This window comes from Lampris incognitus, chromosome 14 (genome assembly GCF_029633865.1).
Source record: "Lampris incognitus isolate fLamInc1 chromosome 14, fLamInc1.hap2, whole genome shotgun sequence".
Taxonomy (NCBI): Eukaryota; Metazoa; Chordata; class Actinopteri; order Lampriformes; family Lampridae; genus Lampris; species Lampris incognitus.
In genome coordinates this window covers 29330172-29358138 of record NC_079224.1, presented here as the reverse complement: position 1 = coordinate 29358138, position 27967 = coordinate 29330172, and the positions used below count along the sequence as shown (strand labels likewise).

The 27967-nt window shown below is 41.7% G+C and overlaps 1 protein-coding gene across 1 annotated transcript; it reads left to right on the top strand.

The window, feature by feature from the left end:
* The first annotated feature begins 977 nt into the window (after nucleotides 1-977).
* On the top strand, nucleotides 978-27462 carry ncstn (nicastrin). The gene is made up of 17 exons (XM_056292861.1): nucleotides 978-1052; nucleotides 1761-1862; nucleotides 4870-4993; nucleotides 5432-5553; nucleotides 8536-8681; nucleotides 12682-12826; nucleotides 14815-14927; nucleotides 16103-16255; nucleotides 18319-18423; nucleotides 18739-18819; nucleotides 19931-20100; nucleotides 20882-20984; nucleotides 21139-21237; nucleotides 21689-21776; nucleotides 24109-24281; nucleotides 24928-25143; nucleotides 26064-27462. The coding sequence occupies exons 1-17, from the start codon at nucleotides 995-997 to the stop codon at nucleotides 26184-26186; spliced, it is 2121 nt and encodes a 706-aa protein (XP_056148836.1). The 5' UTR covers nucleotides 978-994; the 3' UTR covers nucleotides 26187-27462.
* Nucleotides 27463-27967: the final 505 nt, after the last annotated feature.

The following is a 27967-nucleotide window of genomic DNA, read 5'->3' as shown; positions in this document are numbered from 1 at the left end:
GTGCCTGAACTGGAGATCGCTGGAGTGTACACCGGTGAAGTAAACGTAAAAACAAAGCAATTGGTAATGTTTGAAAGTGTAAGTTATTTTCTGGTTTTGAAACACCACCAAACGTAAGAATAACTGATAACGGAACAATGTTAGTAAATAAATATTGTAGTCATCTTAAACGGCCAATTTCACCTAAAATAGAAGACATTCAGTTTAAAAATTATGAACAATGTTTATCCAGATGCCGGAACCTTACGGGAAAAGTGTAATTCTGAGGTACAGTCACGTGGATTTTGTTTGCAAGAGCCTGAAACTATTGAGCATATATTTCATCTATTTTTTTGTTGTTGTTTTTGTTTTTCTTGTTCGGTCACATTGCAGTTTTGGCAGTAGCTTTACAGCTGTTTAAACATCGGAACTGGCAATCCTTCATTTAATTTAGTTCAGTTTTGATTTATATAGATGGTCTCTCAAGGAAGGTGTCAGATATGGTAAACATAACTATCATTATGGGTAAATACCATATACATAAATGCAAATGGAAAACGGTAAACCCTCCTTGATTTGCTTTAAAAATTAACGCAAAAACCATAATCCATAAAGACATTATCCAGGAATAATCAGTTTCTTAATGAATTATATGGTGAAGTCTCTTTCATCTTAAGTTATAGTCATTGTTGCTCAAATTCTTTGTTTACATTTTGTTGTTGTTTTTGTTATACAATGCATGTGACACTATGACTGGAAGTATATGTATATATATGTATATATTCTGGCTTGTATTTATTGTTTCAAACGCAGGATAAGCGGTTAAGATAAAGGATGGATGGATGGATGCAAGCTACTGTTTCCTTCTTGAGTTTGTAAAATTGCAACTGTTAAAATAAGGTCGTTGTCACCAACCATTTTGATGAGGTCAATTCTGCAGCGGAACCAAAACGAAGTGAAGCCGGAAGAGTCGCGTCAACACTTCCTATGGGATTTTGCCTTTACAACCAGGAAGATGGATTTGTTATCGATCAAATGGGCTATTATTTTCCTAATATCGATACTTTTTAATGGTAAGTCGAGTTGCGACAATATTGCACTTAATGCGTCCAATTGTTTCTCCCTCCGGCTATCATGTTCATATTTTAACCGGTTAGCTTGTTAGACTTCATTGTGTTTAGCATCTCAGGCAGCTAGCCGAAAGCTTTGCTAACTATATGTGGCCTTGGTTATAAGTTATATTCACAACCTCTAATGAGGTTTTTACCTGAAGTTATTTGCGAATCACACGTCGTGTTATCGCATCTGATCCGTTTACAATACCCGAAGCATTAACTACGGTCTTTTGGTGAAATCTGGTGCATGTCAGTGTTAAAGCAAATGAGCCATAGAGTCACTTCACGTTCACCCCCTACGGCGCAAGTCAGTGCGAGTACTCGTGACTGCTGTGCTGCTGCTTTGGACGGTGTTGGGATTAGAGTTAACTCAGTCTGGTCATTCTTAGGATGGGGGGGGGGGTCACATACATATGTTCATATGGGGACACGCTGGAAGACAAAGGCAACAGAGCGGTATGGAAACATCTGACACATACGATCAGCTCTAGTGCTCTCTAGTTCGACTGATGAGGGATGTGACTGCACACTGAACTTGTGTCGTGGGAACTTGGCGATTGTTCAGTGCCTTTTTAAATTCAATTTCCTTGATTCCGTAATCACAAGCCCGCATATTACATTGCTCTCTTGACATACTTGTTAAAATGCCGTGTTTTTTGTTCGCAGACAGCAGCTGTAATTCAGTGGAACAGAAGATCTACGTGCAGCTCAACAACACTGTTCCATGTGTAAGACTGCTCAATGCAACACATCAGATAGGTTGCCAGTGTAAGTAAATTGATGTTGACTCACACTTAAAATGGGTAAATGAATGGTTTCCTAAAGGTACTGGGCACACAATCCTTACATAGATTTAATGTGTGTTTGTTTTATTGACCTCTATGTCTGACTGCTGGTGCCTTTAATTCAGTTGATAGAAATCATCATGTTGCCTCTAAGAAAGGTGCTAAACTTTGCTTTTTTCAGAGCATTGTATCCCATTGGTCGCTTGTTCCTGGCACCTTGGTTTGAAATGGAGGTGTCCATTTTAAAGTTTATCCTTAATTGACATTCACTGAAATTGACAGACCAATGAGGGATGCTTGCTCAATTTAATTGCTGCAATTGAAACTACGCCATTTATATGACACCGAGCAAAATCAAGATGTGGTGGAAATACAGTATTATTGATATTTAACATCTGGCCCATTACTAATAAACAGTTTCCTTGTTTAAATTACATTGAAACAAACTTAAATTCCACAAACATGTCAGTATCAAGTAAAGGTCAAGGTGCATGACATTGCAAGAGTAAATGGAAAAACAATAACTTGCAGTGTTTATTTTAAAATATTAGCATAGGGAGAGAGCGAGAGAGAGACAGAGTTATAGTAAGTCTTACATACAATAATCCTGTGGTTGCTTTCTCAGCCACAGGATTGCTGTATTTAAACAATGTGAGTATAATTTGGTAAAATTGATTGCCATGGTTTCTTCCCACAGTCCAAAGACATGTAGGTCAGGTGAATCGGCCATACTAAATTGTCCCTAGGGGTGTGTGTGTGTGTGTGTGTGTGTGTGTGTGTGAGTGAGTGAGTGAGTGAGTGAGTGAGTGAGTGACAGCCTTGTGATGGACTGGTGGCCTGTCCAGGGTGTCGCCCCGCCTGCCGCCCAATGACTATTGGGCTAGGCTCCAGCATCCCCGCGACTCTGAGCAGGATAAGCAGTTTGGGTAATGGATGGATGGATGATTGCTATGGTCAGACTACACAACAATAAACATACATGGGTTGATCATTTACTTTGCGTCCCTAGATTGAAATTATTTCAGATACTTCATAATGAAAGACAGCGTTCAAGTAACTAACTAAAATATCATGCAAATCAACCCTTTTGCTGACACAGGTACATAGTGCAGGTACAGTGCTTGACTCAAAGCTACAATTCCGAGGATCTACATGTACACAAATGTCTTTTTGATACTTTATGTGGGTGGTGTATTTAAGACAATATCCAGTCTACAGAAATTCAAATCATGAATGCTTTTGTAGTTGCTCATTTTAATGGTTATGTCTACTATTTGGTAGGACTCTCCTTTGAAAAATGATAGGGTTCTTGTGCCTTCACCATAGCAACCAAATGCAGAACAAAATGGCAGGTAGTGGCAACTTCTAAAAAGAAGCAAATTTGCTTTGGTAAATAAGCAGATATCATGACCTAAGCTTGTGAAAGGCTGTTAAAAGTGGCTACTACAGCATCAGTTGCTAAAACCCAGATGCCTTTTCTTTAGCAGCTGGGTAAGTGCTCCCACAACAGCTCGGCAATCTCCCTAACAGCTTTGTTTCATTTCAAATCTGGGCTGGTTTACTGTGGTCAAACACCATTGCAGTTACCAGTGTCGTCATAGGTGTCAGTAATCTTAATTAATGTAGCTTTAAATGTAGATTTAGAGAAAGCATATGACAGGGTGCCGAGAGAGGAGGTGTGGTATTGTATGAGGAAGTCGGGAGATGCAGAGAAGTATGTAGGAGTGGTGCAGGATATGTATGAGGGAAGTGTGACAATGGTGAGGTGTGCGGTTGGAATGACAGATGAGTTCAAGGTGGAGGTGGGATTACATCAAGGATTGGCTCTGAGCCCTTTCTTGTTTGCAATGGTGATGGACAGGTTGACGGACAAGATCAGGCAGGAGTCTCCATGGACGATGATGTTCGCGGATGACATTGTGATCTGTAGCGAGAGTAGGGTGCAGGTTGAGGAGAGCCTGGAGAGGTGGAGGTATGCACTGGAGAGAAGAGGAATGAAAGTCAGTAGGAGCAAGATGGAATACCTATTTGTGAATGAGAGGGAGGACAGTGGAATGGTCAGGATGCAAGGAGTAGAGGTGACGAAGGCATATGAGTTTAAATACTTGGGGTCAGCTGTCCAAAGTAATGGGGAGTGCAGTAGAGAGGTGAAGAAGAGAGTGTAGGCAGGGTGGAGTGGGCGGAGAAGAGTGTCAGGAGTGATTTGTGACAGAAGGGTACCAGCAAGGGTTAAAGGGAAGGTTTACAAGATGGTTGTGAGACCAGCTATGTTATATGGTTTGGAGACAGTGGCACTGACGAAAAGACAGGAGGTGGAGCTGGAGGTGGCAGAGTTGAAGATGCTAAGATTTTCACTGGGAGTAATGAAGAAGGACGGGATTAGGAACGATTATATTAGAGAGACCGCTCAGGTTGGACGGTTTGGAGACAAAGCAAGAGATGCAAGATTGAGATGGCTTGGACATGTGTGGAGGAGAGATGCTGGGTATATTGGGAGAAAGATGCTGAATATGGAGCTGCCAGGAAAGAGGAAAAGAGGAAGGCCAAAGAGGAGGTTTATGGATGTGGTGAGGGAAGACATGCAGGTGGCTGGTGTGACAGAGGAAGACGCAGAAGACAGGAAGAAATGGAAACGGATGATCCGCTGTGGCGACCCCTAACGGGAGCAGCCAAAAGTAGTAGTAGTAGTAGTAGTAGCTTTAAATCAGCAGGCATTTAATGAAGGAATTGTCTGCATTTTATCAGTCTTTAGGGTCTAAGTTGGTCTTTTTTTGTAAATAATTCCGTCCACCACTTCTTTCCTCATCATACCAGAATGTGTCATTCCCAGTGCTTCTCATAACCTCATTAGCACTACTAAAATGGGAAAAGGTCAGACACACATCCTTAGACTAGTTGTGATGAAAGAGAATGTTAGTTAGAAATCTGACAGTTAAGTGTTAGCGTGTGTTGGCACAGCTGAAGTGATTCTTTCTCTTTCCATTTGTCAGCATCTATATCAGGTAATGTGGGTGTGATTCATTTGCTGGAGTCAGAGGAAAACCTGGATTGGGTTCTGAGGACTGGACCTAACCCTCCTTACATGGTCCTACTTGAGTGGCCACTCTTTACCAGGTATGCTTACGTACGCACATTCACACATCAGGTCCCCATGTAGAAGAAGTTCCTGTTATACTTACACACTTGGTAATAATAAATCTTTATCTCTGTCTCGTTTTCTGGTCTGCTCTTTCTGCTCTCGCCAATGTCCTTGCATGATTTCTGGTTCATTCACATAATGGACATTTCATTGAACACCGACAGCTTATTGAAAATGTTGGTGTTTATTTTAACATATTTGGAGTACCAGGTGGGTGGGGTTTTGCCATGTGGAGACTATTCGTATTGCCTCTGATGAATTTATATGCCTAGAAAATTTACCAAATTGACCTAAATTTTCCTGTGAATAGCGCTACATTCTTGAACACATTGCGCTGTGCCGCTTGTCTTCCCCAACTGGCAGCGTAAAGGGAAAAACCCAACAAACCTTCAATCCCTCCCTCTGCTCTTCAGGTCTGTCATGATAAAACTGAAGACTGGCTCTAGCAGGGTGGCCGGCGTTGCTGTCGTGGGCCAAAACACAAACCCACCTGAGGGCTTTTCTCCCCACACCACCTGCCCTAATGAAAACACAGGTGAGTGGGAAGAGTCGGCATGCTTTTTGTCAGTATTGCACAATAATACATAGAAATTAATTTTAAAGCTGGGCAACCCTAGTTTGACCTTTGATGGCACGCAATGGTTATGTGCAAGTATTACAAGATATAAACCCTGTGACTTTGCACTACCGCTAACCAAACATTTGTTCAGCCCCTCATATGTATACACTACATAACACTATGAAGCTACGTCTTTATGCATGCTCAATTATCCGGGTAAAAAAAATCAAAGAAAGTTGAATCAGTTCATCTGGAAACAACGTTTACTGACAGAAACATTTCATCACTCATCTAAGTGACCTCTTCAGTCTAAATTGACAAGGGTAAGCCCCCACCCTTATAAACAATACAGTAGCGTAACGATTGAAACCGACGATCAGTTTCATATGCAAATAGGCGTGACCATTAACTAGAGTTTCAATGGCCATGTGTAGTGTTCACACCCCAAGGATCAGGTCCCCCGACACAAACAGAGCAATATAGTGTACGCTGTTAAGTGCCAGGTGGATTACCTTTACTTGTACATTGGGGAAATTAAACAGATGCTTGCCAAGAGGATGACACAACACAGGAGAGCTAACATGTCAGGCCAAAGCTCTGCAGTCTAGACCCATCTACAGGCCAGTGGCCACTCTTTCAAGGATGAGGATGTGCACATCCTTGATAGGGAGGAATGCTGGTTTGAACGGGGAGTCAAAGAGGCCATCTATGTGAAGAGGGAACGACCATCCCTGAACCGAGGGGGGGAGAGAGGGGGCTAAGAGTACATCTGTCGCCATCTTACAATAATGTGATTGCAACTATTCCCAAATCGTCTGTGAATAATACACATGGCCACTGAAACTAGTTAATGGTCACACCTATTAGTGTATGAAACTGATCATTGTTTTCAGTCGTTGTGCAACTATTGTTTATAAGGGTGGGGATACCTGCAGTCAGTTTAGACTGAAGAGGTCACTAAAACCCTTTTTACACCAAAATTAGCGTGTATAAGTGGGGTTTTTTAAACACGGGTAAACCCACTAAAAATAGGCAATTGACTCCTTTCACGGTGTCAGCAGACCTGGGTCTGACTGGCAGCAGACGAGTTTGCCTTTCTTTTTTTTATGTAGCGTCATCGTTGACGTCATGATGTTCGTGATGTCACGAATGCGCCGGAAAACGGGAAAGTAAACAGTAGAAAGCAACATGGACGTCAGAGAGACGGTGGTTAACGTTACTTTTTTATATCTTGTACTTCAGCCTCTCTTTTAAACCATACAAACTCAAAGCAGGCTGAACGATGTTCAAGCGCTTGAGTGAAGACGGATGGAATTTGTGGCTGAGATGGCAAAGAGTCGCGATTTTATGACGCGCAGACAATGGCGTCACGTCATTGCGCAAATTAGCGTGTCCACCCGGGTGTTGCGTTTACGTCAATGTCGATCCGAGGTGCGTTGAGCCGATAAATACCCATGACTACTGCAGAGTCATTTGACCCGGGAGTGAATGCCGATTGTATCCTTTTTTCTTTTCTTTTTTTACATTAACCACCAGAGGAGGATGTTAGCTGGTGTTAGCGGGTCTTTTCTCTCGATAAACGTTGTATCCAGATGAACTTGTTCAACCTTCTTGGAACTATGAAGATATATTATGCTTGCATGTATAACACTGTTATTGTGTACAGGACTCTCTCTTTGTCATAGAAGTAGTTTCAGTACATTAATCTGCACATCTGTGGCCATGTTTCAGACGTCTTACTATTTCATAAAAGGCCGTTTTCAGCCATGGTTTCTGGAAAATGGAAAAAATGACTGTACTTCTTGTGGTAACCAGATAGCTAGATAGTAGTGATGCGCAGGTCGACCCCACAACCTGCGGGAGTCAAGTCGGTTTGGGTAAGCTTACTAGAAAATATCATGGATTCGGGCGGGCGGGCGGGGCAAAAAGTGACAAAGCAGTGCTCCAAATAAGCTATGAATAACTTACCGAAACATTGCAAGCAATAAACTAGGCTGTGCATTACTAGTCCAATTTCTCTCTCTCTCTCTCTCTCTCTCTCTCTCTCTCTCTCTCTCTCTCTCTCTCTCTCTCTCTCTCTCTCTCTCTCTCTCTCTCTCTCTCTCTCTCTCTCCTGCTCACACACGCAAGCAGCTTTGTCATCAGGTTGTGGTTTTGGTCAATGCTTGGTTTTTAGTGTTGAGACTTCACCTATGAGTTTTTTCCCTAAGTGGTATCCGTGTGTGTGTGTGTGTGTGTGTGTGTGTGTGTGTGAGTGAGTGAGTGAGTAAGAGAGAGAGAGACAGTGCTATATAAAATGCAACTTGATTGATTGATCTTTAATGACAGGTTACTTGTTTTGCTGCTTTTCAGTCATAGAGTTCATGTCTTTAATTGAAGGGATACTTGTTTTGCTGCTATTCAACAACAAAGAACACCGTTTGGAACATTTCGTCTATTTATTTAGTAGCCTAGACCCAGACGCTATTAGGCTAAGCCTTGCAATCAGTGTATTATATTGGGAAAATGGCTCAAAAATAAATATTACAACACTGCTCACTTTGCTGTACCCAAGGCTAATTTTGGAAGTTTGCAGGTCGGGTTGGGTTCGGGTGGTTAATAAAATCATATTTTAGCGGGTCAGGTGGTGTGGATTGGCTTTCATAGTGGGTTGGATGGGTGCGGGTGTTTAAAAAAAAAAAAAAAATCAGACCCGCGCGTCACTAGATAGTAATTTTCTTTTTCCAGTTTTTACCTTTATGTTTACCTTCCATCTTGAAGAAAACTTTAGAGCGTTTACACAAGCATCACTTATTGTTTCACAAATATTTTTAATTATTTTGTTAAGTTTTTGTTTTTTTGAGAAGGGGGTATGCCTTTGTTTTGCTGATGGTGCTTGACTGTACCTTGTTCCCCCACTTCATCACCATTATCCTTAGTATTGTGGTTGCTGACAAACTGTCTCATCTGCCCCCTCAGGTGTGTACTCAGACAGCTATGGTCCACTCATGGCCAATTGTAATGGCACAGTGTGGAATCCACTAGGAAACGGCCTGTCCTATGAGAATTTTGACTTCCCCATCTTCCACCTGAAAGAAGACAACGAGACCCAAGTAATACGACAGGTAAGCACGGGGAAAGAGGATGAAGTTGCCCTTTGCCTATAATTTTTCTTGTAACATTTCTGTCTCATGCCCAGAAAGTTGAATCAGTTCATCTGGACACAACATTGAGTGGGAGAAAAACTTCATCACTCATCTAAGTGACTTCGTCAGTCTCAGCTGACTGCAGGTATCCCCAACCTTATAAACAGCACAGTTGTATAGTGACCGATGTACAGGTGTACTCCCCCCTCGGTTCAGGGATGGTCGTTCCCTCTTCACATAGATGGCCTCCTTGACTCCAGCGTTCCTCCCTATCAAGGATGTGCACGTCCTCATCCTTGAAAGAGTGTCCACTGGCCTGTAGATGGGTGTAGACTGTGGAGTCCTGGCCTGACCTGTTAGCACTCCTGTGTTGTCTGTTTGGTTTCCCTTATGTACTATTCATGGAAATCCTTCCGGCACTTAACAGTGTGCACTTTAATTGCTCTGTTGGTGCCCGGGACACGATCCTTTGGGTGGGCCAGTTTCTGGCGCAGCGTGTTTTGGGGTTTGAAAGGAACCGAGATGTGGTGTTAGGAAAATGTGCATCTCAACTGTTCCGACATTTCCGCCACATACAGAATCACCACTGGTTTACGCTTAGACAGTTGTTGCACTGTTAGCTGACAAGGTCCCCACTGACACAGCAGCCAGGGAAGGGGAAAATCCCACATTACACAGGCCCTGGGCAAGTGTGGTCATCCTAATTGGGCGTTTGTCAAAGCCAGGGAGACGCCCAAACAGTGCACCAGCCGATCGAGGAGAGGAGAAGGACAACAACTGTTTAAGCATAAACCGATCGCTGGTTTCGGTTGTGACACAACTGTGCTGTTTATAAGGTTGGGGATACCTGCAGTCGGGTGAGACTGATGAAGTCACTCATCTGAGTGAGGAAACATTTCTCCCACTAAACATGTCCTGATGAACTGATTCAACTTTCTTGGATTTCCTTACCTGGTTTATTGAGCATGCATCAAGACATTGCTGTCTTATGGTATCTGTTATTTCATTGTCTTGAAGTCACTATGTTGTGTTAATCTTGATTGGGTTTTTGATGGACCCCTGCAAAATTACCGTTATTTCCCGGACTACAAGTTGCACTGGAGTACACACTGGAGTACAAGTCACACTCGGCAAAAAACAGGTGGTTGCGTGCAAAAATTTCATATATAAGTCGCTTCGGTGTATAAATCGAATTTATATGGTGGTATTGTATAGAGTCCTGTGCGGGACTGTTCTCTTAATCCTGCTCCCACTGGATTACTGACCATTACCACCTGCTCCCACTTGCACTCACAAATATTCTGACCATACACATGCACACAATAGAGTTCCATTGATTTTGTGTCTTCTCCCATCCCAGAGGGAAAGTTATTTTACTATATTAATAAAGAAATGCATACCTAATGTAGATGCATACCTAATGTAATAATGTAGCGAAATTAGATTCTAGTGCATAATCTACTCCTGTATTTTCACAATGTGTGTCTGGTGTGTGGTGTGTGTCTGTGTGAGAGTCTATAAACGGCCAAACTAAAGCACTTGGGGCCTTGATTCTTTTTGGAGGTTATTGGGGATGATCAGGGGCACCTATAAAAAATAGCAGAACATTAAAATCATGCATAATTAATTATGCATAAATATGCAAAATATGCATTTTTCTAAAAATGGCTAAAAACCACTTTTCTCGGCATTTCAGATGATTCTGAGCATCTTGGATTTTTTCACCTATACAATTTTTTTTCCTGGACTGCAGGAAATTAAAATAATTATAATAATTATGCATAATTATGCATAATTATTCATTTTCTAAAAATGGCTAAAAACCACTTTTCTCGGCATTTCAGATGATTCTGAGCATTTGGGGGGAGGGAGTTGGAGTGGGGGGGGGTTTAGAGGCAGGGGGAAGGCGGTTAGCTGGCAGGATGAAGAGGAGGGAGATTTAGATGGGTGGATAACCAAACCGCTACATTGTAGCGGGGTTCTTCTAGTTACTTTCATACATACTTCAGTCGAGTTACAAGATTAAACAGAGCCATCTTGTGGTCTTAGTTGAAATCGAGGGTATTCATCCGACAAAATTACGTTTTAAAAATCGCTTTGGAGTATAAATCACAGGACCAGCCAGACGAGTAAAAAAAACAGCGACTTATAGTCTTGGAAATACGGTAATGACTGCCCTTGGCGTTAATAAAAGGAAAATTGCTTATATAGTTTTCCCATGTGTGTGCGCGTGGGTCGTTGTGTGGTCTATGTTTATATAGGAAGCAAAGCAATACAAATACACTAAAACGAATTATTTACAAAAATTTTTAGTATTGAGCTGTTTAATTACATTATTTTCATGTTTTTAAATATATTGTTCTAAGTTGTGGGGGCAGCTATAGGGATTAAGGGATGACTACAGCCAAGTGAATGTAAAAACAACAATCTTTGTGGTGTAAACCATTAATGATGTTAGTATTATATGGGTTCTAACAGCCCTCTGATTCATGCCTGACCAGACAGAATGTGTTGAAATGTTTCTGCCCTTAGTCAGCTTAACTTTGCTGTCTTTTCCTGGTTTTAAATGAATGAATGGATGCCTTTATTTGTCATTGCACTGCTGTACAACAAAATTAAGTGCAACTCCCCTGTGGTACAAACAAGATAAAAAAAAATGGAAAAACAAAATATATACAAATAGACAAAATACAAATAGACACATTTTTCCAGCACAATCAACATATAGTTACATTACAGGCTGCATTACAGCAAAGTGATGTAATTTTTTTTTAACTTATCAGACTGTTTAGCTGTTCAATCATTTACCTTTACCCACTTAGTTAATTATAAAGCAATTACGGATGATTATTTATGAAAAGTCTGATTGTATAAACATTTTGTGAAAGCACCAGTAGTCATCCCCACAGTATCGATATCAAGGTATTTGGTCCAAAAGTATTGTGATATTTGATTTTGTCCATATCACCCAGCCCTAGTTTTAATCAATGGTACTATTTGATGTCTTTTACCGTGGCCTAAAAGTGGCAGTTAAATGCCAAAAATGGAAACAATAGAAGTCTCAGTTCCTGTTCTTTTGATAGGGAAGTTTGCTGCCAGGTTTATGGCAGTTGCCTGACAGTCAGTGGGTTGCTGGTTACCCAGTACAGGCCCTGCCCAGATCTGCCAGAATGCCCCTGAGAAAGAGCAACTACATCTACCAATCTAATAAACTGGTCATGAACCCAATGAACATCTACTCCTGTATTTTCACAATGTGTGTCTGGTGTGTGGTGTGTGTCTGTGTGAGAGTCTATAAACGGCCAAACTAAATCACTTGGGGCCTTGATTCTTTTTGGAGGTTATTGGGGATGATCAGGGGCACCTATAAAAAACAGCAGAAAATTAAATTAAACTTATGCATACTTAATTATGCATAAATATGCAAAATATGCATTTTTCTAAAAATGGCTAAAAACCACCTTTCTCGGCATTTCAGATTATTCTGAGCATCTTTGATTTTTATATAAAAAAACATTTCTGGGACTTAGAAATGTTTTGGCATTATGCAAAATACGCATTTTTGCAAAAATGCACTTATGATCCTCATTTTTTTGGAGGTGGTAGGTATTGTTCCAGAGAGGACCAGAAAAATAGCAGAAATTAAAATAATTATGCATAATTATGCAAAATATGCATTCTCTAAAAATGGCTAAAAACCAATTTTCTCGGCATTTCAGATGATTCTGAGCATTTGGGGGGAGAGAGTTGAGTGGGGGGGGGTTTAGGGGCAGGGGAAAGGCGGTTACCTGGCAGGATGAAGAGGAGGGAGATTTAGACGGGTGGATAACCAAACCGCTACATTGTAGCGGGGTTCTTCTAGTTACTTCTATATTGTGACAGCCCAACAAGAGGTTGCAATATGTCTCTGTAATTATGTCTGTCTGTGTAAAGCCATACATATGTAGACATATAAACCTCTATATTTATCTACCCACAGTGTTATTTTGACCATAACCATGCTGTGAATGGCAGCGCCCCCCAGTACCCCTTGTGTGCCATGCAGCTGTTCTCCCACATGCATGCTGTCACCGACACGGCCACATGCATGAGGCGAAACGACATCAACTTCAGCATCATTCCAGGTATCCAAACAAACATACCGTACATCTATCGATACACAGTGCTTTTTTTCTTGTCCCTGAGGCTGTGCTCCACTACTGTCAATAAAAAAAAAATGCACACAGTCTATTGTCTGCTCAAGTCTGTTCAGAAGACAGACCCCCGAAAGGAAGCTGGACCCAATGCTGTTTCCCCCTGAACCCTTAAACACTTTGCAGATCAGCTCTCTCCAGTGTTTTAACACCTCCCTGGAGGACTGCATGGTGCCAGCCAGCCTTAAAGCCTCCACCATTATCCCTGTCTCAAAAAGCCAAGGATTACAGGCTTAAATTACTACTACTTCAACACTCCTGACCTCAGGAGTGTTGAAGACTTTTGAACGCATTGTGTTATCCCACCTCAAGTTCATCACCATCCCCCTCCTGGATCCACTACAGTTCGCATACAGAGCCAAAAGTTCAACAGACTTGCAGTCAACATGGCTCTCCACTCCATCGTCCTTCACTTACACTCTCCTGGTATCTAAGCCAGGATCATGTTTGTGCACTTCAGCTCCGCATTCAATACAATTAACCCTGCTCTCCTCCACGACAAACTCTCCCAGCTCAATGTGCCCCGCTGCACCTGCAGGTGAATCACTGACTTCCTGACCAACAGGAGTCAGCACGTGAAGATGAGTAAGCATGTCTCAGACCCTCGGATCATCAGCACCGGTGCCCCCCAAGGCTACATTCTGTCCCAGCTGCTCTTCTCACTCTACACCAATGGCTGCACCTCCAAACATCAATCTGTCAAGCTCCTGAAGTTTGCGGATGGCATCGCCATCATTGGACTCATATCTGAGGGTGACAAGTCTGCTCGCAGATGGGAGGGTGACCACCTGGTTTCCTGGTACAGCTAGAACAACCTGGATCTAAACCCCCTGAAGACTGGAAATGGTGGGTGGGGGACTTCAGGAGAAGCCCAGCCCTGTGCCCACCACCCCTCTACCCCCACCCTCACCCTGATGACTCCCCAGTTACCTGGGTACCACCATCGCTCAGGACCTCAAGTGGGAGCTAAACATCAGCTCCCTCATCAATAAAGCACAACAAGGGATGTACCTCTTGTGGTAGCTGAAGAAATTCAGCCTGCCACAGTCAATGATGGTGAATTTATACACTTTCATCACTGAGTCCATCCTGACTTCCTCCATTACCATCTGGTGCACTGCTGCCACTGCCAGGGACCACGGCAGGCTGCAGCGCATCATTTGCTTGCCTCCAGGACCTTGAGGTGGCAGGGAAGATCGTTGTTGACCCCTCCCACCCTGGACACCACCTTTTTGAGACTCTGCCCTCTGGCAAGAGGCTGAGGTCCATCAGGACCAAAACCTCACGCCACAAGAACGGTTTCTTCCCAGTTGCAGTTGGACTAATCAGCAGCCCCCCCCCCCCAGACTAATCGACAGGCCCCTTGCCCTTTCAGCCCTCAACTGACAGAATCACGTTACTTATTTATGTGTGTGTATATATATTATAAGAGAGCTAGAAAAAATTTAACAGAATAAGAAGAATTTCTGATTCTGAAAAGTTTGCATAGGCAAAGCTTGTGTAGGCACACATCTTCAAGGGTTGCACAATAGTGAGGTTCAACTTGTATCTGTTGCTTTGCAGAATATTGCTGTTGCAGTGCATTTGGACATGTACATTTGAATACCACCTTTTCTCTAATGTTTGAGCAAATTTTTATGATTTTGATTTTGATTTTTTTTTTAAGTGGAATAAAGTGACAGGAAAACATGTACTATTTGCTGATTTAAGATCAAAGTACTCAGTGTGACTTGGTGACCAGGGATTCTGCACAGCATCCCTGAATACTTTGTCCAGCGTGCCTTTCTCAGACACCCTTTCCTCTAAGGAATAAATCTCCCCCCTTGTGAGATTTGTAAAGTTTGTTAGTCATTATTGTGTTATTTTATAACCCCACCCCCCACCCCCACCCTTCTCTTTTATTTTCTGTCTCCATTCAGAGGTGGTGTGTGACCCTTTGGGTGACTTCAATGTGTGGGGCTCTACCAAGCCTCTCAACAGCACAGCAAAAGGCCACAAGGAAGAGGAGAGCATGGTTATAGCTGCAGCAAGGGTGAGTGCCTCAAAAAGGGTTTTGTTTTTTTTTGTTTTTGTGTGTGTGTGTGTGTGTGTGTGTGTGTGTGTGTGTGTGTGTGTGTGTGTGTGTGTGTGTGTGTGTGTGTGTGTGTCTTTCGCAACACTGTAAAGTTTAGACACCTAAAGCGATAGTTCAGTTTGAAGGAACATACTTGCTTTACAGCTCTCTTGAGACTTTATTGAAATTTAAACTGCCAATGTTGTCCCCTGTAGGAATCTATAGTGGTGTTGCCTACTTACTTCTGTTTTAGAAGTCCATTAAATTAATCCTCATACATGGGTGTGGTCTGGATCATTTTTAATCCTGCGTTTTGTGTGTTCAAGGGGAAGCTTTCTCATTTCATTTTTTGTTGTAGTCTAGAAAAATTAAATGCAAGTGATATCAAGACGTATTTGGACTTACCCATTTGTGAATTATGACAAAAAATAAAATTACTTTTCTCAAGTGAAATCTCACTCACCATAGACCTTGCATAAATCTTATGATGTTTTGCTAGACCGTAATATATAACAGGTAGGCCTAGAGACAAAGTAGTCTACATTCCTGTGTAGTTTGGGGCCACATTTTTGATTTATGAGACTATAAAATGTGCTACAACAAGCTGAACTGAACTACTTACCTAGATATGATCTCTACTTGTTTGAATTCTCTCTATTCTACCCATTGTGTGCACCGACTGCTCCTGATCTCCCCTCTGTATTCTCCTTTACTCTCCCCTTGTCTTTGCCCCCCTTATCATTCCTTCTGACCTTTCTTTTCTCTCTTCTGCACTTCCCCTCCCTCTTACTGTGCCCTCCTCTCTCCCCCCTTACCTGCTTTACTCATTTTACTCATCTCCTCTCCACTCTCCCTCCCTTTCCTTCTGTGCCCTCCTGTTATCTCCTTTACCTCTGTCATCTCATTCCTTTGCTATCACCTACTCACTTCTCATTTCCTCTCCCTCTCCCCTCCCCTCTCAACACCCTTCCATTGTTTATCTCCTCTCCCCGTCATTCTCCTTTGCTATACTTTCCCATTCTTCCCTCTTTTGCCTCTCATCCTCCTTTCGTCTATCGCTACCTCTTCTTTCCTCCTGTTCACTTCACTTCCCATCATCTCCAATCCTCCCCTCTTACCTTTTTCTCCTGTTCTCGTCTTCTCTCCTATCCTAGCTTGACAGCAGGTCCTTTTTCTCGGAGGTTGCTCCCGGAGCAGAGAGTGGGGTCTCGGGGTTTGTCACTCTGCTGGCTGCCGCCCATGCGCTGCATAAAGCCACCCAGGCGGCCCACCCTCCACGCACCATCCTTTACACCTTCTTCCAAGGGGTTAGTTTTATAACACTGTCGAGTCTTCTGCTGAGCTCACCTGACAGCTTTCCTCTCTTAACATTATGAATATCTAATAATGGGTAATTTGTAAAACAACTGTTATCCTAACTGTGATGTGGATAAGGCTTCACTTGATTAACCCTGTGTTTACCAAACGCCCTTTTTTCCTTGAAATGAAGCTCCTCATGAACCTGGCCTCTAACTCGCTCGCAAACTGACATTTAGTCTCACTTTTAGCTGTACCATCTGCATAGGTCTTTTGGATGACGTTAACGATTTTTTTCCCCATTAACGTTATAATCCTCTTTGGTCAGAAAATTGGCAAAATATATTTTCTCCGCACCCCATCATTATTCTCTCTTAGCTTCTCCCTCTTATGCATCACTTGCACCAAGTGATGCATAAGAGGTGACCAGGGAGGTGACCAGGGGCCCGTGCAGTTTCATTCAGATTTCACAGAAACACCATTAACAGAGGTGCAAATAAGACGTGACCTTTAATGTGCTAAACCAAATCTTTTGATTACATTTTTGCGTGTGTTTCTGTTGTATCTGCTTGTTTTTTGGGGTTGTTGGTTAGCTGAAAACAATTCAGAAAAGCTAACTTTAGTTCTGTTGAACTGGTGCAAAAGCATCTGTGATCTCTTTCCCACTGGACAAAAAACCCACTAACATCTGGCTTTTGTCTTTAGTGGGACTGGTTACAATTGGCATTCATTCCCCGGACAAATCCTCTGCAGTAGTCACGGATATTTATTGGCTCCAGCTTTGATCGGCAGCGATGGAAAAATATGACAACCATGTAGATATGCTAATTATCACCCCTTTTCCGGCATGTTCGTGACGTCAAACGTGACACCCCAGAAAAACAGAAAGGCATACTCGTCTACTGGCAATAGGAAAGGACTTAGTTGCCGATTTTTAGTGGGCTTTCCTGTGTTTAAAAAAAACCTACACATAAGAAAAAAAACAGAAAGGCATACTCATGTACCGGTGATGGGAAAGGAGTCAATCCCTGATTTTTAGTGGGTTTTCCCACATTTAAAAAAATCCCCCCACATATATGCACTAATTTTAGTGGAAAAAAGGTAAATTTTACAATGTACATGTGAAGTGCCCAATCAGGATATTAGGTAAATAATGCAATACGATAGTTCCTCAATTGAACCCGTGCCGACAATACTTTGCCTACTTCCAATTAAAAACTCAAGATAATGATCCCAAATTATTCTGTTTGCAACAAAGTCACATAACCACTGTTGAGGACTGTTTAAGGTGTGTGTGTACACGCAGAAAAACAAAAGACGGCAAATGCACTGAAAAGCTTTCAAAAGCTACAACTCTGTAATAACGGAACAAAAAGTTGTAAAAGGAGTTGTGCTTTGCATTTATGATACTAATTGTCCTTGTGTGTGCATGCCATGTAAAAATAGATGCATTTGTGTCATGGCTCCTGCAGCCATATTTTTTTTTTTTGGTTTTTTTTTTTTTGATAAAAATATTTGTTTGAAATGTCCTGATGCATGCTCAATAATCCAGGTAAGAAAATCAAAGAAAGTTGAATCAGTTCATTTGGATACAACCTTTATTGACAGATATATTTCATCACTCATCTAAGTGATATTTTCAGATGTCACTTAGATGAGTGATGAAACTTATCTGTCATAAACATTGTATCTAGCTGAACTGATTCAACCTTGTGATCCCAGCACTAAAAACATCCTTATCTATCTGAATCATTTTGGTTTGTTTAACAGATTAATTTCCATTTTAAATAAAGAGATGGCGAGGAGCTCAGGTAGAAGTAGAACCTAGGTATTACTCACTTTACAGAGCCTAGAATATGTTAATGTTCTCCAACAAATTTTCAGTTGTCTTGTAGTTCTGGCCAGAGGCGCAACCAGCTCTTTAAACCACTGCCAGCCTCTAAAAACAGGTACCCAGTGGATGCTGAACCTTAGTCTCCTGGACGTGTGCTTGTTGATGCTTGTGTTTTTCAGTCATCAGTTCTGACACGTGATGAAGACCCATTTTAATGAATTACTTCCTCTTTGACCCTAGGAAGCCTTTGACTACATTGGCAGTTCACGGATGGTGTATGAAATGGGGAATGATCAGTTTGCCATAGACTTGGACAACATCCACTCTGTTCTGGAGATTGGACAGGTATAGATCAATCTCCGGAAACCCTTTATTGGCTCAAGTTGAATCTGCTTAAATTAGCATTTCTAAGTTGTTGATAGGTGGGGTTGATGACATCAGAACATTTTAGATGGTGTGAATAGACAGCCACAGAAAAATGGAGCTAAGAAGTTAAAAATCCTGTCTTTTGATTATCTGAACTTTCGCAACAAACCCTACTCCTCTAGCTGCTTATTATCATGAAACAAGCCATAAGAATTATTCAACAGTGTGTTTAATGATGACGTAGTGACCTAATAATGTTATGTTAAAATCCTGTTATGTTGCTTTTTTGCCTAGGTGGGACTAGGCAAAGGCTCTGGCCTGTGGCTTCACTCAGACCCCGTGTCCAGGAGGAATAGCAGCAGCATAAATAATGAGGTTTGTAGCCAAATATATTGCTGTGTCCACTCCAACTTAATTTAGCAGGTCTTTAGCATTAATTTAGCATTGGTTTGCCCTCACAGCAAGAAATTATAAATCACAAGCAAAATTCAGCAAAATTTTCCTCTGTGATGTGCTGCGTTCATGTTTGGATTTAATGTTGGAATAAGGTATCCACTGAAAAGTGTTTTTTTTTTTTTTGTAAATGCAGTTTATGCTATGATCATGGACAGTAATAGACATGGAACCAAAACTCATAAAAAGAACTGAAGTTGATCCCCGGGCACAGCATGAAGGCGGCAGCCCACTGCTCCTAGCTACACAGATCACAATAGGGATGGATGAATTTGCAGTAAATAAATTTCCTCAAGGAGATTAATAAAGGAGGCGGCACGGTGGCAAAGTGGTTAGTGCGGTTGCCTCACCGCAAGAAGGTCCTGGGTCGAGCCCCAGGGTAGTCCAATCGTGGGGTCATCCAGGGTCATCCTCTGTGTGGAGTTTGCATGTTTGCATGCTCGTGTCTGCATGGGTTTCCTCTGGGTGCTCCAGTTTCCTCCCGCAGTCCAAAGACATGTAGGTCAGGTGAATCGGCCGTAGTAAATTTTCCCAGGGTGTGTGTGTGTGTGTGTGTGTGTGTGTGTGTGTGTGTGTGTGTGTGTGTGTGTGTGTGTGTGTGTGTGAGAGTGTGAGTGTGAGTGTGGGCCCTGTGATGGCCTGGCGATCTGTCCAGGGTGTCTCTTGCCTGCCCCACAATGACTGCTGGGATAAGCTCCAGCATCTCCCTGACCCTGAGAGCAGGATAAGCGGTTTGGATAATGGATGGATGGATTAATAAAGGAGACTTAACTTTTATTTGACCACTTTTAGACCACTTTGAACTTGACTATTGGGCAACAATTAAGACATTTTAGAGATCACTAAAAAATACTGACCTATGAAGGAGCCGACATTGTTATATAAATAAAAACCTCAAGTCTTTACGAGCAGAACAATGATTTTTCCAAGATGGACTCTTATCACATGGGTATACCATAAACATCTTTGCTTATGAAAAATATTTAGATGTGGTGTGTGCATACCATCATTAGCATCTCTTTCTCTGTTTTAGGTGAGGACACTCATTGGCAATTTGCAGTCTGCAGCCACAGACCTAAACATCTCATTGGTTGAACCTACTGTCTCTCAACCACTCCCGCCTTCATCCTTCCAACGTTTCCTGCGAGCTCAGCCAATCCCCGGCATCGTTATCACAGACCACCAAACTGCTTTTGCCAATAGGTGACAAAGTTTGCTTCATCCCAGTGGTAACATTGACCATGTAGTTCATCATAATCATGATTGGAAACAAACTTATTTGTCTACTGACCGTAATAGCTGGTGGCTTCTTAAGTGTACTAGTCACTCTCACCAATTTATCAGCTAAATTACATTAAAAACAAAAACAAGGGTCCGCGGTGGTGTAGCGGTCGAAGCATCGGCTTTGTGTCGATGCAGTTGCCCACTGGGGACTGGGGTTCGCGCCCCGGTCTCGTCAGATCCGACTATGGCCGGACTCGATGAAGCAGCAATCATTGGCAACGCTATCTTCGGGAAGGGGGCGGGGTCGGTTTGTGTTCGTCACGTGAATGCGTCTCTGTGTGTGTTGGAAAAAACAGTGGTTCGGCCTGGAGTCACTTTGTCACGAAAGTGGGGAGGCGGTCTCCTTCGAGACTGCCGGCCGGAGAGATGCAGTTGGCGAACGCATGCAGTACGAGGGTGGGTGTTTGAATTAAGATAGGGATCGATTGGCCACTAAATTGGGAGAATAAAGGGGAAAAAAAAGAAATAAATTTATAAAAGACAAAAAAAAAAACTCAAAGGATGCCTGAATACCTGCCCAAATAGTTGGTAGATTATTAAAACCTGCCAGCCATGGAATAAATGGACCATCAATGGTTGGACACATTCTTCCAGTTTGCAGCTGCCCCTTAAAAATATTTGTTCTTTATAGCCAATATTTAGTTATGATTCACGGTATTTCCTCATGTTTTTTTATATTATTTTTCACGTCTATACACAGGTACTATGAGAGTATGTATGATAATGCAGCGTACCTGAACCTAACCTACCCACCAAACCTGACTCCAGAGCAGCAGCTGGAGTTTGTCACAGAGACAGCAAGGGTAACTATATATATGTCAAGTAGGTCATTTGTGTAGACATGCCGCTGAAAAACATACCAATATTCACAGATGTTATGTTGAATAAGAAAGGGCGTTCCATTGGCATCTTAACTCCAGCTTGCCCCCCCCCCCTTTTCTCACCATATCTTCTAAGGCTCTGACTGAGTTGGCCACAGTGATTGCCCGTGCTCTCTATAAGCAGGCAGGCGGAGATGATGCCCAAGTAGCCAACATCATTGCAGATCCTCAAATAGTAAGACTGAGTATTTCATTACCTGTGACACTGGTATACAGCTGCTGGAGTTTGTTCCCCAACAAAATGTTTCCAACGGCCTATCAGTCTTGCTTCTTAATTCTGATCTAGTGACAATACTCATATACTTATATTGATATGAATGGTGATACATGCTAAAACCACTTTTATGTACAAGTGCTCTTTCAGGTAGTGGAGAAAATACATTACAAGCAAGAAGATGTCAAGAAGAATGATGTGAATAGAGCATGCTCAGTTTAAATATAAAGGAAGATTTTTTTTGTTGCAAATGTTGCAAATGTATTTCAAATTGTTGTTAATTTTGCAACGCTTTGATGTTTCTTTATAAATTTCATGTCTGTTGCTCTGTGTTATTTGTCTTATAGTAGTATCATGAATGATGACGACTAGCCTTGGGCATTCTTTCTCTCTCTCGCTCTCTTTTTTTCAGGTGACTCAGATGCTGTATGGCTTCCTGGTACGGTCCAATAACTCTTGGTTCCAGGCTGTAATACCACCAGAACTCCAGAGCCTTCTCAGTGAGTTTAAATGTTCAACAGCGCTTTGTTTTCAAGAAATATTGGGCAAAAATATTGCAGTGAAGGGGTGGGGGGAGTCGATTCTTAGATGCATCAAGATTCTCTCATAAAAGATTATGTCTTGATGCAGAAAACTCAGTAATCGGAAATTTAAAGCTCAATAGCTCAATTCTTGACTGGGCTGTACGCTCCTTATGGCTGCCGCTGAACCAACTGGATGGTGAAACGTAATGGATGTAAAACATCTGCGTTGTGTTTACGTTCTAAGCTAGGCTACTTCCTCATTTTTGGTGAGGATGGCTGAGCGTGAGCAACCGAAGTTGGATGCAATCTGACCGGCACCCTCTGGCTTAAAAGCCAGCGCATTGAAACGTTTTGGCTTCTATGAAGTTGAAGGGAAAAGGGACCTGGGCAAGAGCCCCACTGTATGCAAGTTGTGTCTAACTAAAATAAAATATTTTGGGAACACAACAAACATGAGAAACCATATTCCACCCGGAGTTGGAGGAAAAACAGCTGGTTGTAGTTGCTGCCACCAGAGAACAATTGAACAAGTCATATCAAAGCTTCCACCGAACTCGGAAAGAGCAAAGCGAATCACAAAGTTGATCACAACTTTTATTGCCAACGATTTGCGCCCCTACTCAATCATTGAGAACCAGGGCTTTCACTCTGTGCTGTACACTTTGGAGCCAAGATACAACATCCCATCTCGATGTTTTTTCACTGACACAGCGATACCCACACTCTACAATAAAACCAAAACCAAAGTCATGGAATCACTGAAGAAAGCGGGTAGGATAGCAATAACATGTGATGCATGGATGTCCATTGCTACAGAATCTTATGTCACCGTAACTGCGCACTTTATTACCGATGAGTGGCAGCTCGTGTCTCACGTGCAGGGGATATAGTTACTGCACAGCGGAGTGCACTTACACCAGAGCATGTAGACCAACTCCTGTTCTTAGCTCAGTTTCCCCTAAGGGATAAATAAAGTATTCTGATTCTGATGATTACACAAATCTTACACATTCCAGCGTTCACCAGCTAAGGCCATTTGCTCTGTTGCATTGCCATGATTTCATTATGGCCTATTATTTGTATTTTCTCCATAATTTATTGTTTTACCACATATTCCACAGAAAGCGTTAGTTTTGTATGAGAGCTAGTACAGAATTCTATGCTGTTTTTGTATGAAAGCTGTTTTTGATTTTAATATACAGCAAAATGTTTTGTTTTTTGTTTTTGTTTTTTTGTCTGAGAGATTCTGTGCTCATTGCCCATAACAGGAGGATTTCAGTTAAAGTCTTTATTATTTATTTGCGAATGAGGGCAGCTTTTTATGTTATCAAGTGATTGCTGAAGTCTTGCTGAAGCCCATGTTTATTTACAACAAGGATGCTGCTACAGGCACACTTTTGTTTCTTTTCTTGTTCGTTCTTCGCAATGCTGAGAAACGTGACCTTTTAGTTGACGCATCTCTTCTATTTGTTACTTTATTAATAAAAGATAATGGAAGTTAATTCATCTGTTTATTTTAATTATGGATCATTACAAACATGCTATGTTTTAAAAGTAGCAAGTATCACACAGGGAGAAAAAGTAAATCATGTATAGAAACCAAAAATGTTGATGCATCAAGATGCATCAATAATGATTTTATAATCGCATCGTAGCCCTCTGAATTGAGATCGAATCAAATCGTGAGGTGCCTAGAGATTCCCACCTCTACTGCAGTGTGTCTTGCTTGCTCACCCAGATCAGGTATACTGTATGGCCTCTAGATCTAACAGCATGGTTTTGTGTTTGAGTCCCATCCTGTTGTTTTACCTTCTCTTGTCCTCCCTCTGACAGACTGTCCTATTTAAGTTAATCAATAAAGGGGAAACAAAAACATTTAAAGGGTTGCTTTTGACGCCATTGTGTTTCTCACTCATTTTTGGGAGAAAATTTTGGAAGAACCTGGGTAGAGACTTAACACTGGGGTAAGATGTCATGGCGGAAACTGAGGATAAAGTTGCTCCCAGGACTTGAAACTAAATGGTTAGAGAGAATTTTTCAAACACCGTTTGAAGACAGCACAACCAGCAGGCCATCATATACCTGGGAAAAGGCATAATATTCGTTTTACTTAACCTTCAGAGAGTAACTGTTAATTTTTTACTTTCGTAACATGGGAAGTCAGTCCACAAATACAAATTCCTTTTTTTTTTATGGTCGATGTTTTGGTTGTTAGGATACAAGACACTCAGTTATGAAAGGCTTATCTTAAGGATGCAGAAACACTTTTTTCTTCTTTTATTTGACTGCTGTATTTTTCATCTTTCAGAATCTGAGCCACCAGAGTACTACGTGGGTGTGGCCCTCTCATCCAGCCTGGCCCGGACCTCCACCCGTCTGGTCCAGTATGTGCTGGCTAACCTAACGGGTACCGCCCTAAATATCAGCCAGGAGAACTGTCAAAACCAGAGAATAGATGAGGAGGACAAAGAGAGCAAACATGTGAGACCTAAAGTCTGTTGGTCTATTTGTCTGTCTATGTAAATGATTGTCTGTCTTGTTCTTTTGTTTATGCCATGATTAATTTTTACCAGAAAGATTTAATGTATTCAAAAAGTGTTTTCGATTATGACTGACTTTGAAAGCTTTTTCCTTACCTGTTTAACCTAATCAGGAATGGCAGAAAGGCAATGGTTGATTTTAAAATTGCATCTCCGAAGTGCTAACATCTTTTTTATTGTAAAATGACAACTAAAAACACAGCTATATTATCTGAATATAAGACTGGATTTGTTGGTTGGTTTGTCCCCAGTAGAGTGATAAACTGGATTGACTCTTCCTACACAGCTGGGTAAAGCCCTGAAGAAATTGTTTTTTTTTCCCCCCATGTTGTACTCCAAAGCTGAAGTAAACTGAGTTGTCCATTCTTTTCTCCATGCCCTCTTCTCATTTTCTCTGATCATCTTCTTTCACTCCCTCTCAGTTGTTAAATTTGAAACAAAGCCTTAGCCTCTTTTTGTTTGTTTGGAAAATTTGGTGCACTATATGGATAAAGATTCAAGAAGCAATAATAAATAATAGAAATATTCCACTTTACTACCGTCCCCTGTCTCATCTGTCCTCTCTCCCTCTTGTTCCCCTCCCTCAGATGTACTCCTTCCTGTGGGTCCAGGGTCCGGCTACCCCAAATGGCACAGAGAGGGAGGGCCTCTGTGTCCGCTCCTCAGTGCGCCTCTCTAAAGCAGTGTCCCCAGCCTTTGACCTCCTCCAGGAGTACAACTCTAAAGACTACTCCACGTGGACAGAGTCCCGGTGGAAGTTCATTAGTGCACGTATATTCCTGGTGGCCAGCCATGACCTGCAGGTGAGTCTTCCTCTTCTCATCTTCCTATCTGCAACCATTTCAGATAACATAACAAATAGCTTAATGTAGCATAGGGAGATGAGATTAACCTTATTAATCCCTGTAAAGAAATTCAATAAACTGATCAAGATAAAATTGTAGAAAAAATGTGCTCAAGTATCTCAACCTGTGATACTTTTGATCCTGGTTTCACTCATCCTGAGTAAATGCAGAGTAAATGGATAATTATGATTTGAGTTGAACACCTAGCCTGAGTTGTGCCATGTGAGAAAAATTTAAAGCTCCTTTTCCATTGCACAAGAAAAAACAAGATTAAGCCCAACTGGGCGCTAACAATAAGTGACACCATTTTCCCGTTTTTGTTTCCACGGCTTCATGGGAAACAGCTACAGCTGTATAGTGATGACAGGAAAAAGCAACTGACACCATTAAAGCGCAGGGCTAAATAATTTCAGCAGCATTATTAGAGGAGATATGGCAAATGAAGTCCTCTGTTGAATTTTGTCTCTATTCCTGATAAGCTGTGTAGCAGAACCAATGTATTTTGGCTCATATCAAACAAATAATAAAAAAAAAGAACGCAGCTAACCACACAATGAAATTGTATCTGGCGGTTGCTCACAGCAACTTGAGTGATGCAACGTGCATAACCAATCAGTGATAAGCAGTGCTGCTAGTCCCATCCCCGAGGTCCTGTTTCACACAACTCAAAGAGGTACCACAAATCAACAGCAAGAACTCTGTGGAACTGTAGCGGGGGCAATTGAAACACAGAAGTTCCCATGTTCTAGTGGCAAAAATCTGCTAAATGTTTCAGGTCCATTCACAATGGAAAAAGACTCTTATTTTTTTTGTCTGCATGTTTATTGGATGTTGGTAGAACGGAATGATATAGCTAGCTCTCTCTCTCTCACATATAGATGCTGACACTGGGGGTTGGTGTGGCTGTGCTGCTGATGTCCCTACTGCTCACATATGTCATCACCTCCAAGGCCGACATACTATTCAGCTCGGGGAGAGAGCCTACCAATGCCACATACTAAGATGGAGCACGACTGGGTGGGGTGGAGAGGGAGGGGGACGAGAGAGGGTTTCAAACCCACAACCACTAGTACGACTACTACTGCTCTTCCAGCCAAGCATGGACTGGGAGTTGTTTTTTTTTTTCCCCCGTCTGTTGTTGTTTTTTTTTTTTTTACAACACAAGCATTTAGGTACATAGACAGGTTAGGTGTAGCTGGAGGAGTTTAACATTTTCGACCATGATTCTGCAACCATGGACTCACTTAAGTGAGGTGGGGCATAAGGACTGGATTGGCCTGGATGGCTTCGGACTCATCAGGGTCAGAAAGCACTGGTCTAGTGTCGCTTGGCTCTGCCAGTGTAAAAGATGTTCATATTTTTCTTTTTGGGGGGATTCTTTTTTTCCCTTTGTTTTCATAGAATGTTTTGTTTACTGTGTTATGGGATTGGACACGACATTGTTTGAACCTACACTTCTGTGTGTGTGTGTGTGTGTGTGTGTGCATGCGCGTGTGTGCGAGGTGTGAGATCCCCTCTGAATGTGTGTGAATGTTGTATGAAGATTGTGATGGTATGTGCAATACCCATCTTTTCTCCGTATGTAGTTAACTTATCAGACATTTCTAATCAAAGGAACCACTTCCTGGGTTATGAGAAGACTCGGGTAGTTAGGTGTGAGCTGATGAATGAACGCACAGATTAAGATACAATAAAATGATACAATTGTACTGCACAGGGTTCCTCCACAAGGCCCGGAAAAATCTGGAAGAGTGCGATGAAAACTTAAACAAATTTGAACAAGGTCATCGTTCACAAAATAAAGTTTATGTAAAAAATACTTAATGTATTAGAAAATATAGTTGCTCAGTCCCTGTACACATATAACTACAGATGTATGTACCCGTAGACCCTCTGTCATTTAACATATTGTGACATTTGTGTGGGACGATTCACAAATCTCACGGTTCGATATGTTTAATGATTCAGGGCTCACGATTTCGATTCAATACAATACAGTAGATGCCTTGGTAAGCAAGCGACAATACACCATTGCAGTTCTCTATTTTTCATTTATTTTAAGAAGTAGGTCCAACATTTTGGCATTATCAAGCCACGTATTCAAACGTAATGCAAGTGCAAAAGTTCCAACAAAATTTTGTGCCATCTTTTCTTGTTTGGTTACACAATTGCTTTACTTTAAAACTTTCAACTCTAAAAACTACTAGAACGACCAAGGTGCTTATTTGGACCGTTTTGGATTTTCAAAGTTAAATAACTTTTTGGGGAAAAAAAGAAAAAGATACAGACCTGGCACTCCCTGGATGCTCCTAAAATTGCATATATTTGCATTAAAATGAGTGTTGGATCAATTTCATAAAAAAAGTTATATGATAAGCTCTACCTAAAACGACGACGAGCGGTCAAAATAACCGCGCGTAATTTGCGCGTCATCGTGCGCGTCATGTCACTATCAGGAACACTTTGTCATATATGACGTGTGTTATTCAATATGACGTGTATTGTTCGCGTCATTTCCTTCGCAACATTCAGTTCTTTTTACGTTTCATGTTTTATAGGCGTTGTGTTTGTTAGATTAGCAATATGTGTTTTCCGTTTTGTTTTTAAGGTATTATTTCCAACATGTCGCTGTTTCAGTCGCACCACGACTACCACCGAGGCGTTGCAGTATTTACAGGCGTTGGACAGCGGCGATTTTAAATTTTTTGAAAAATAGTATTGTAACGGTCACGGATGTGTAGACTCGCTAGCCCGTTAGCTCACGGGTCGGACCCTTTAGTCG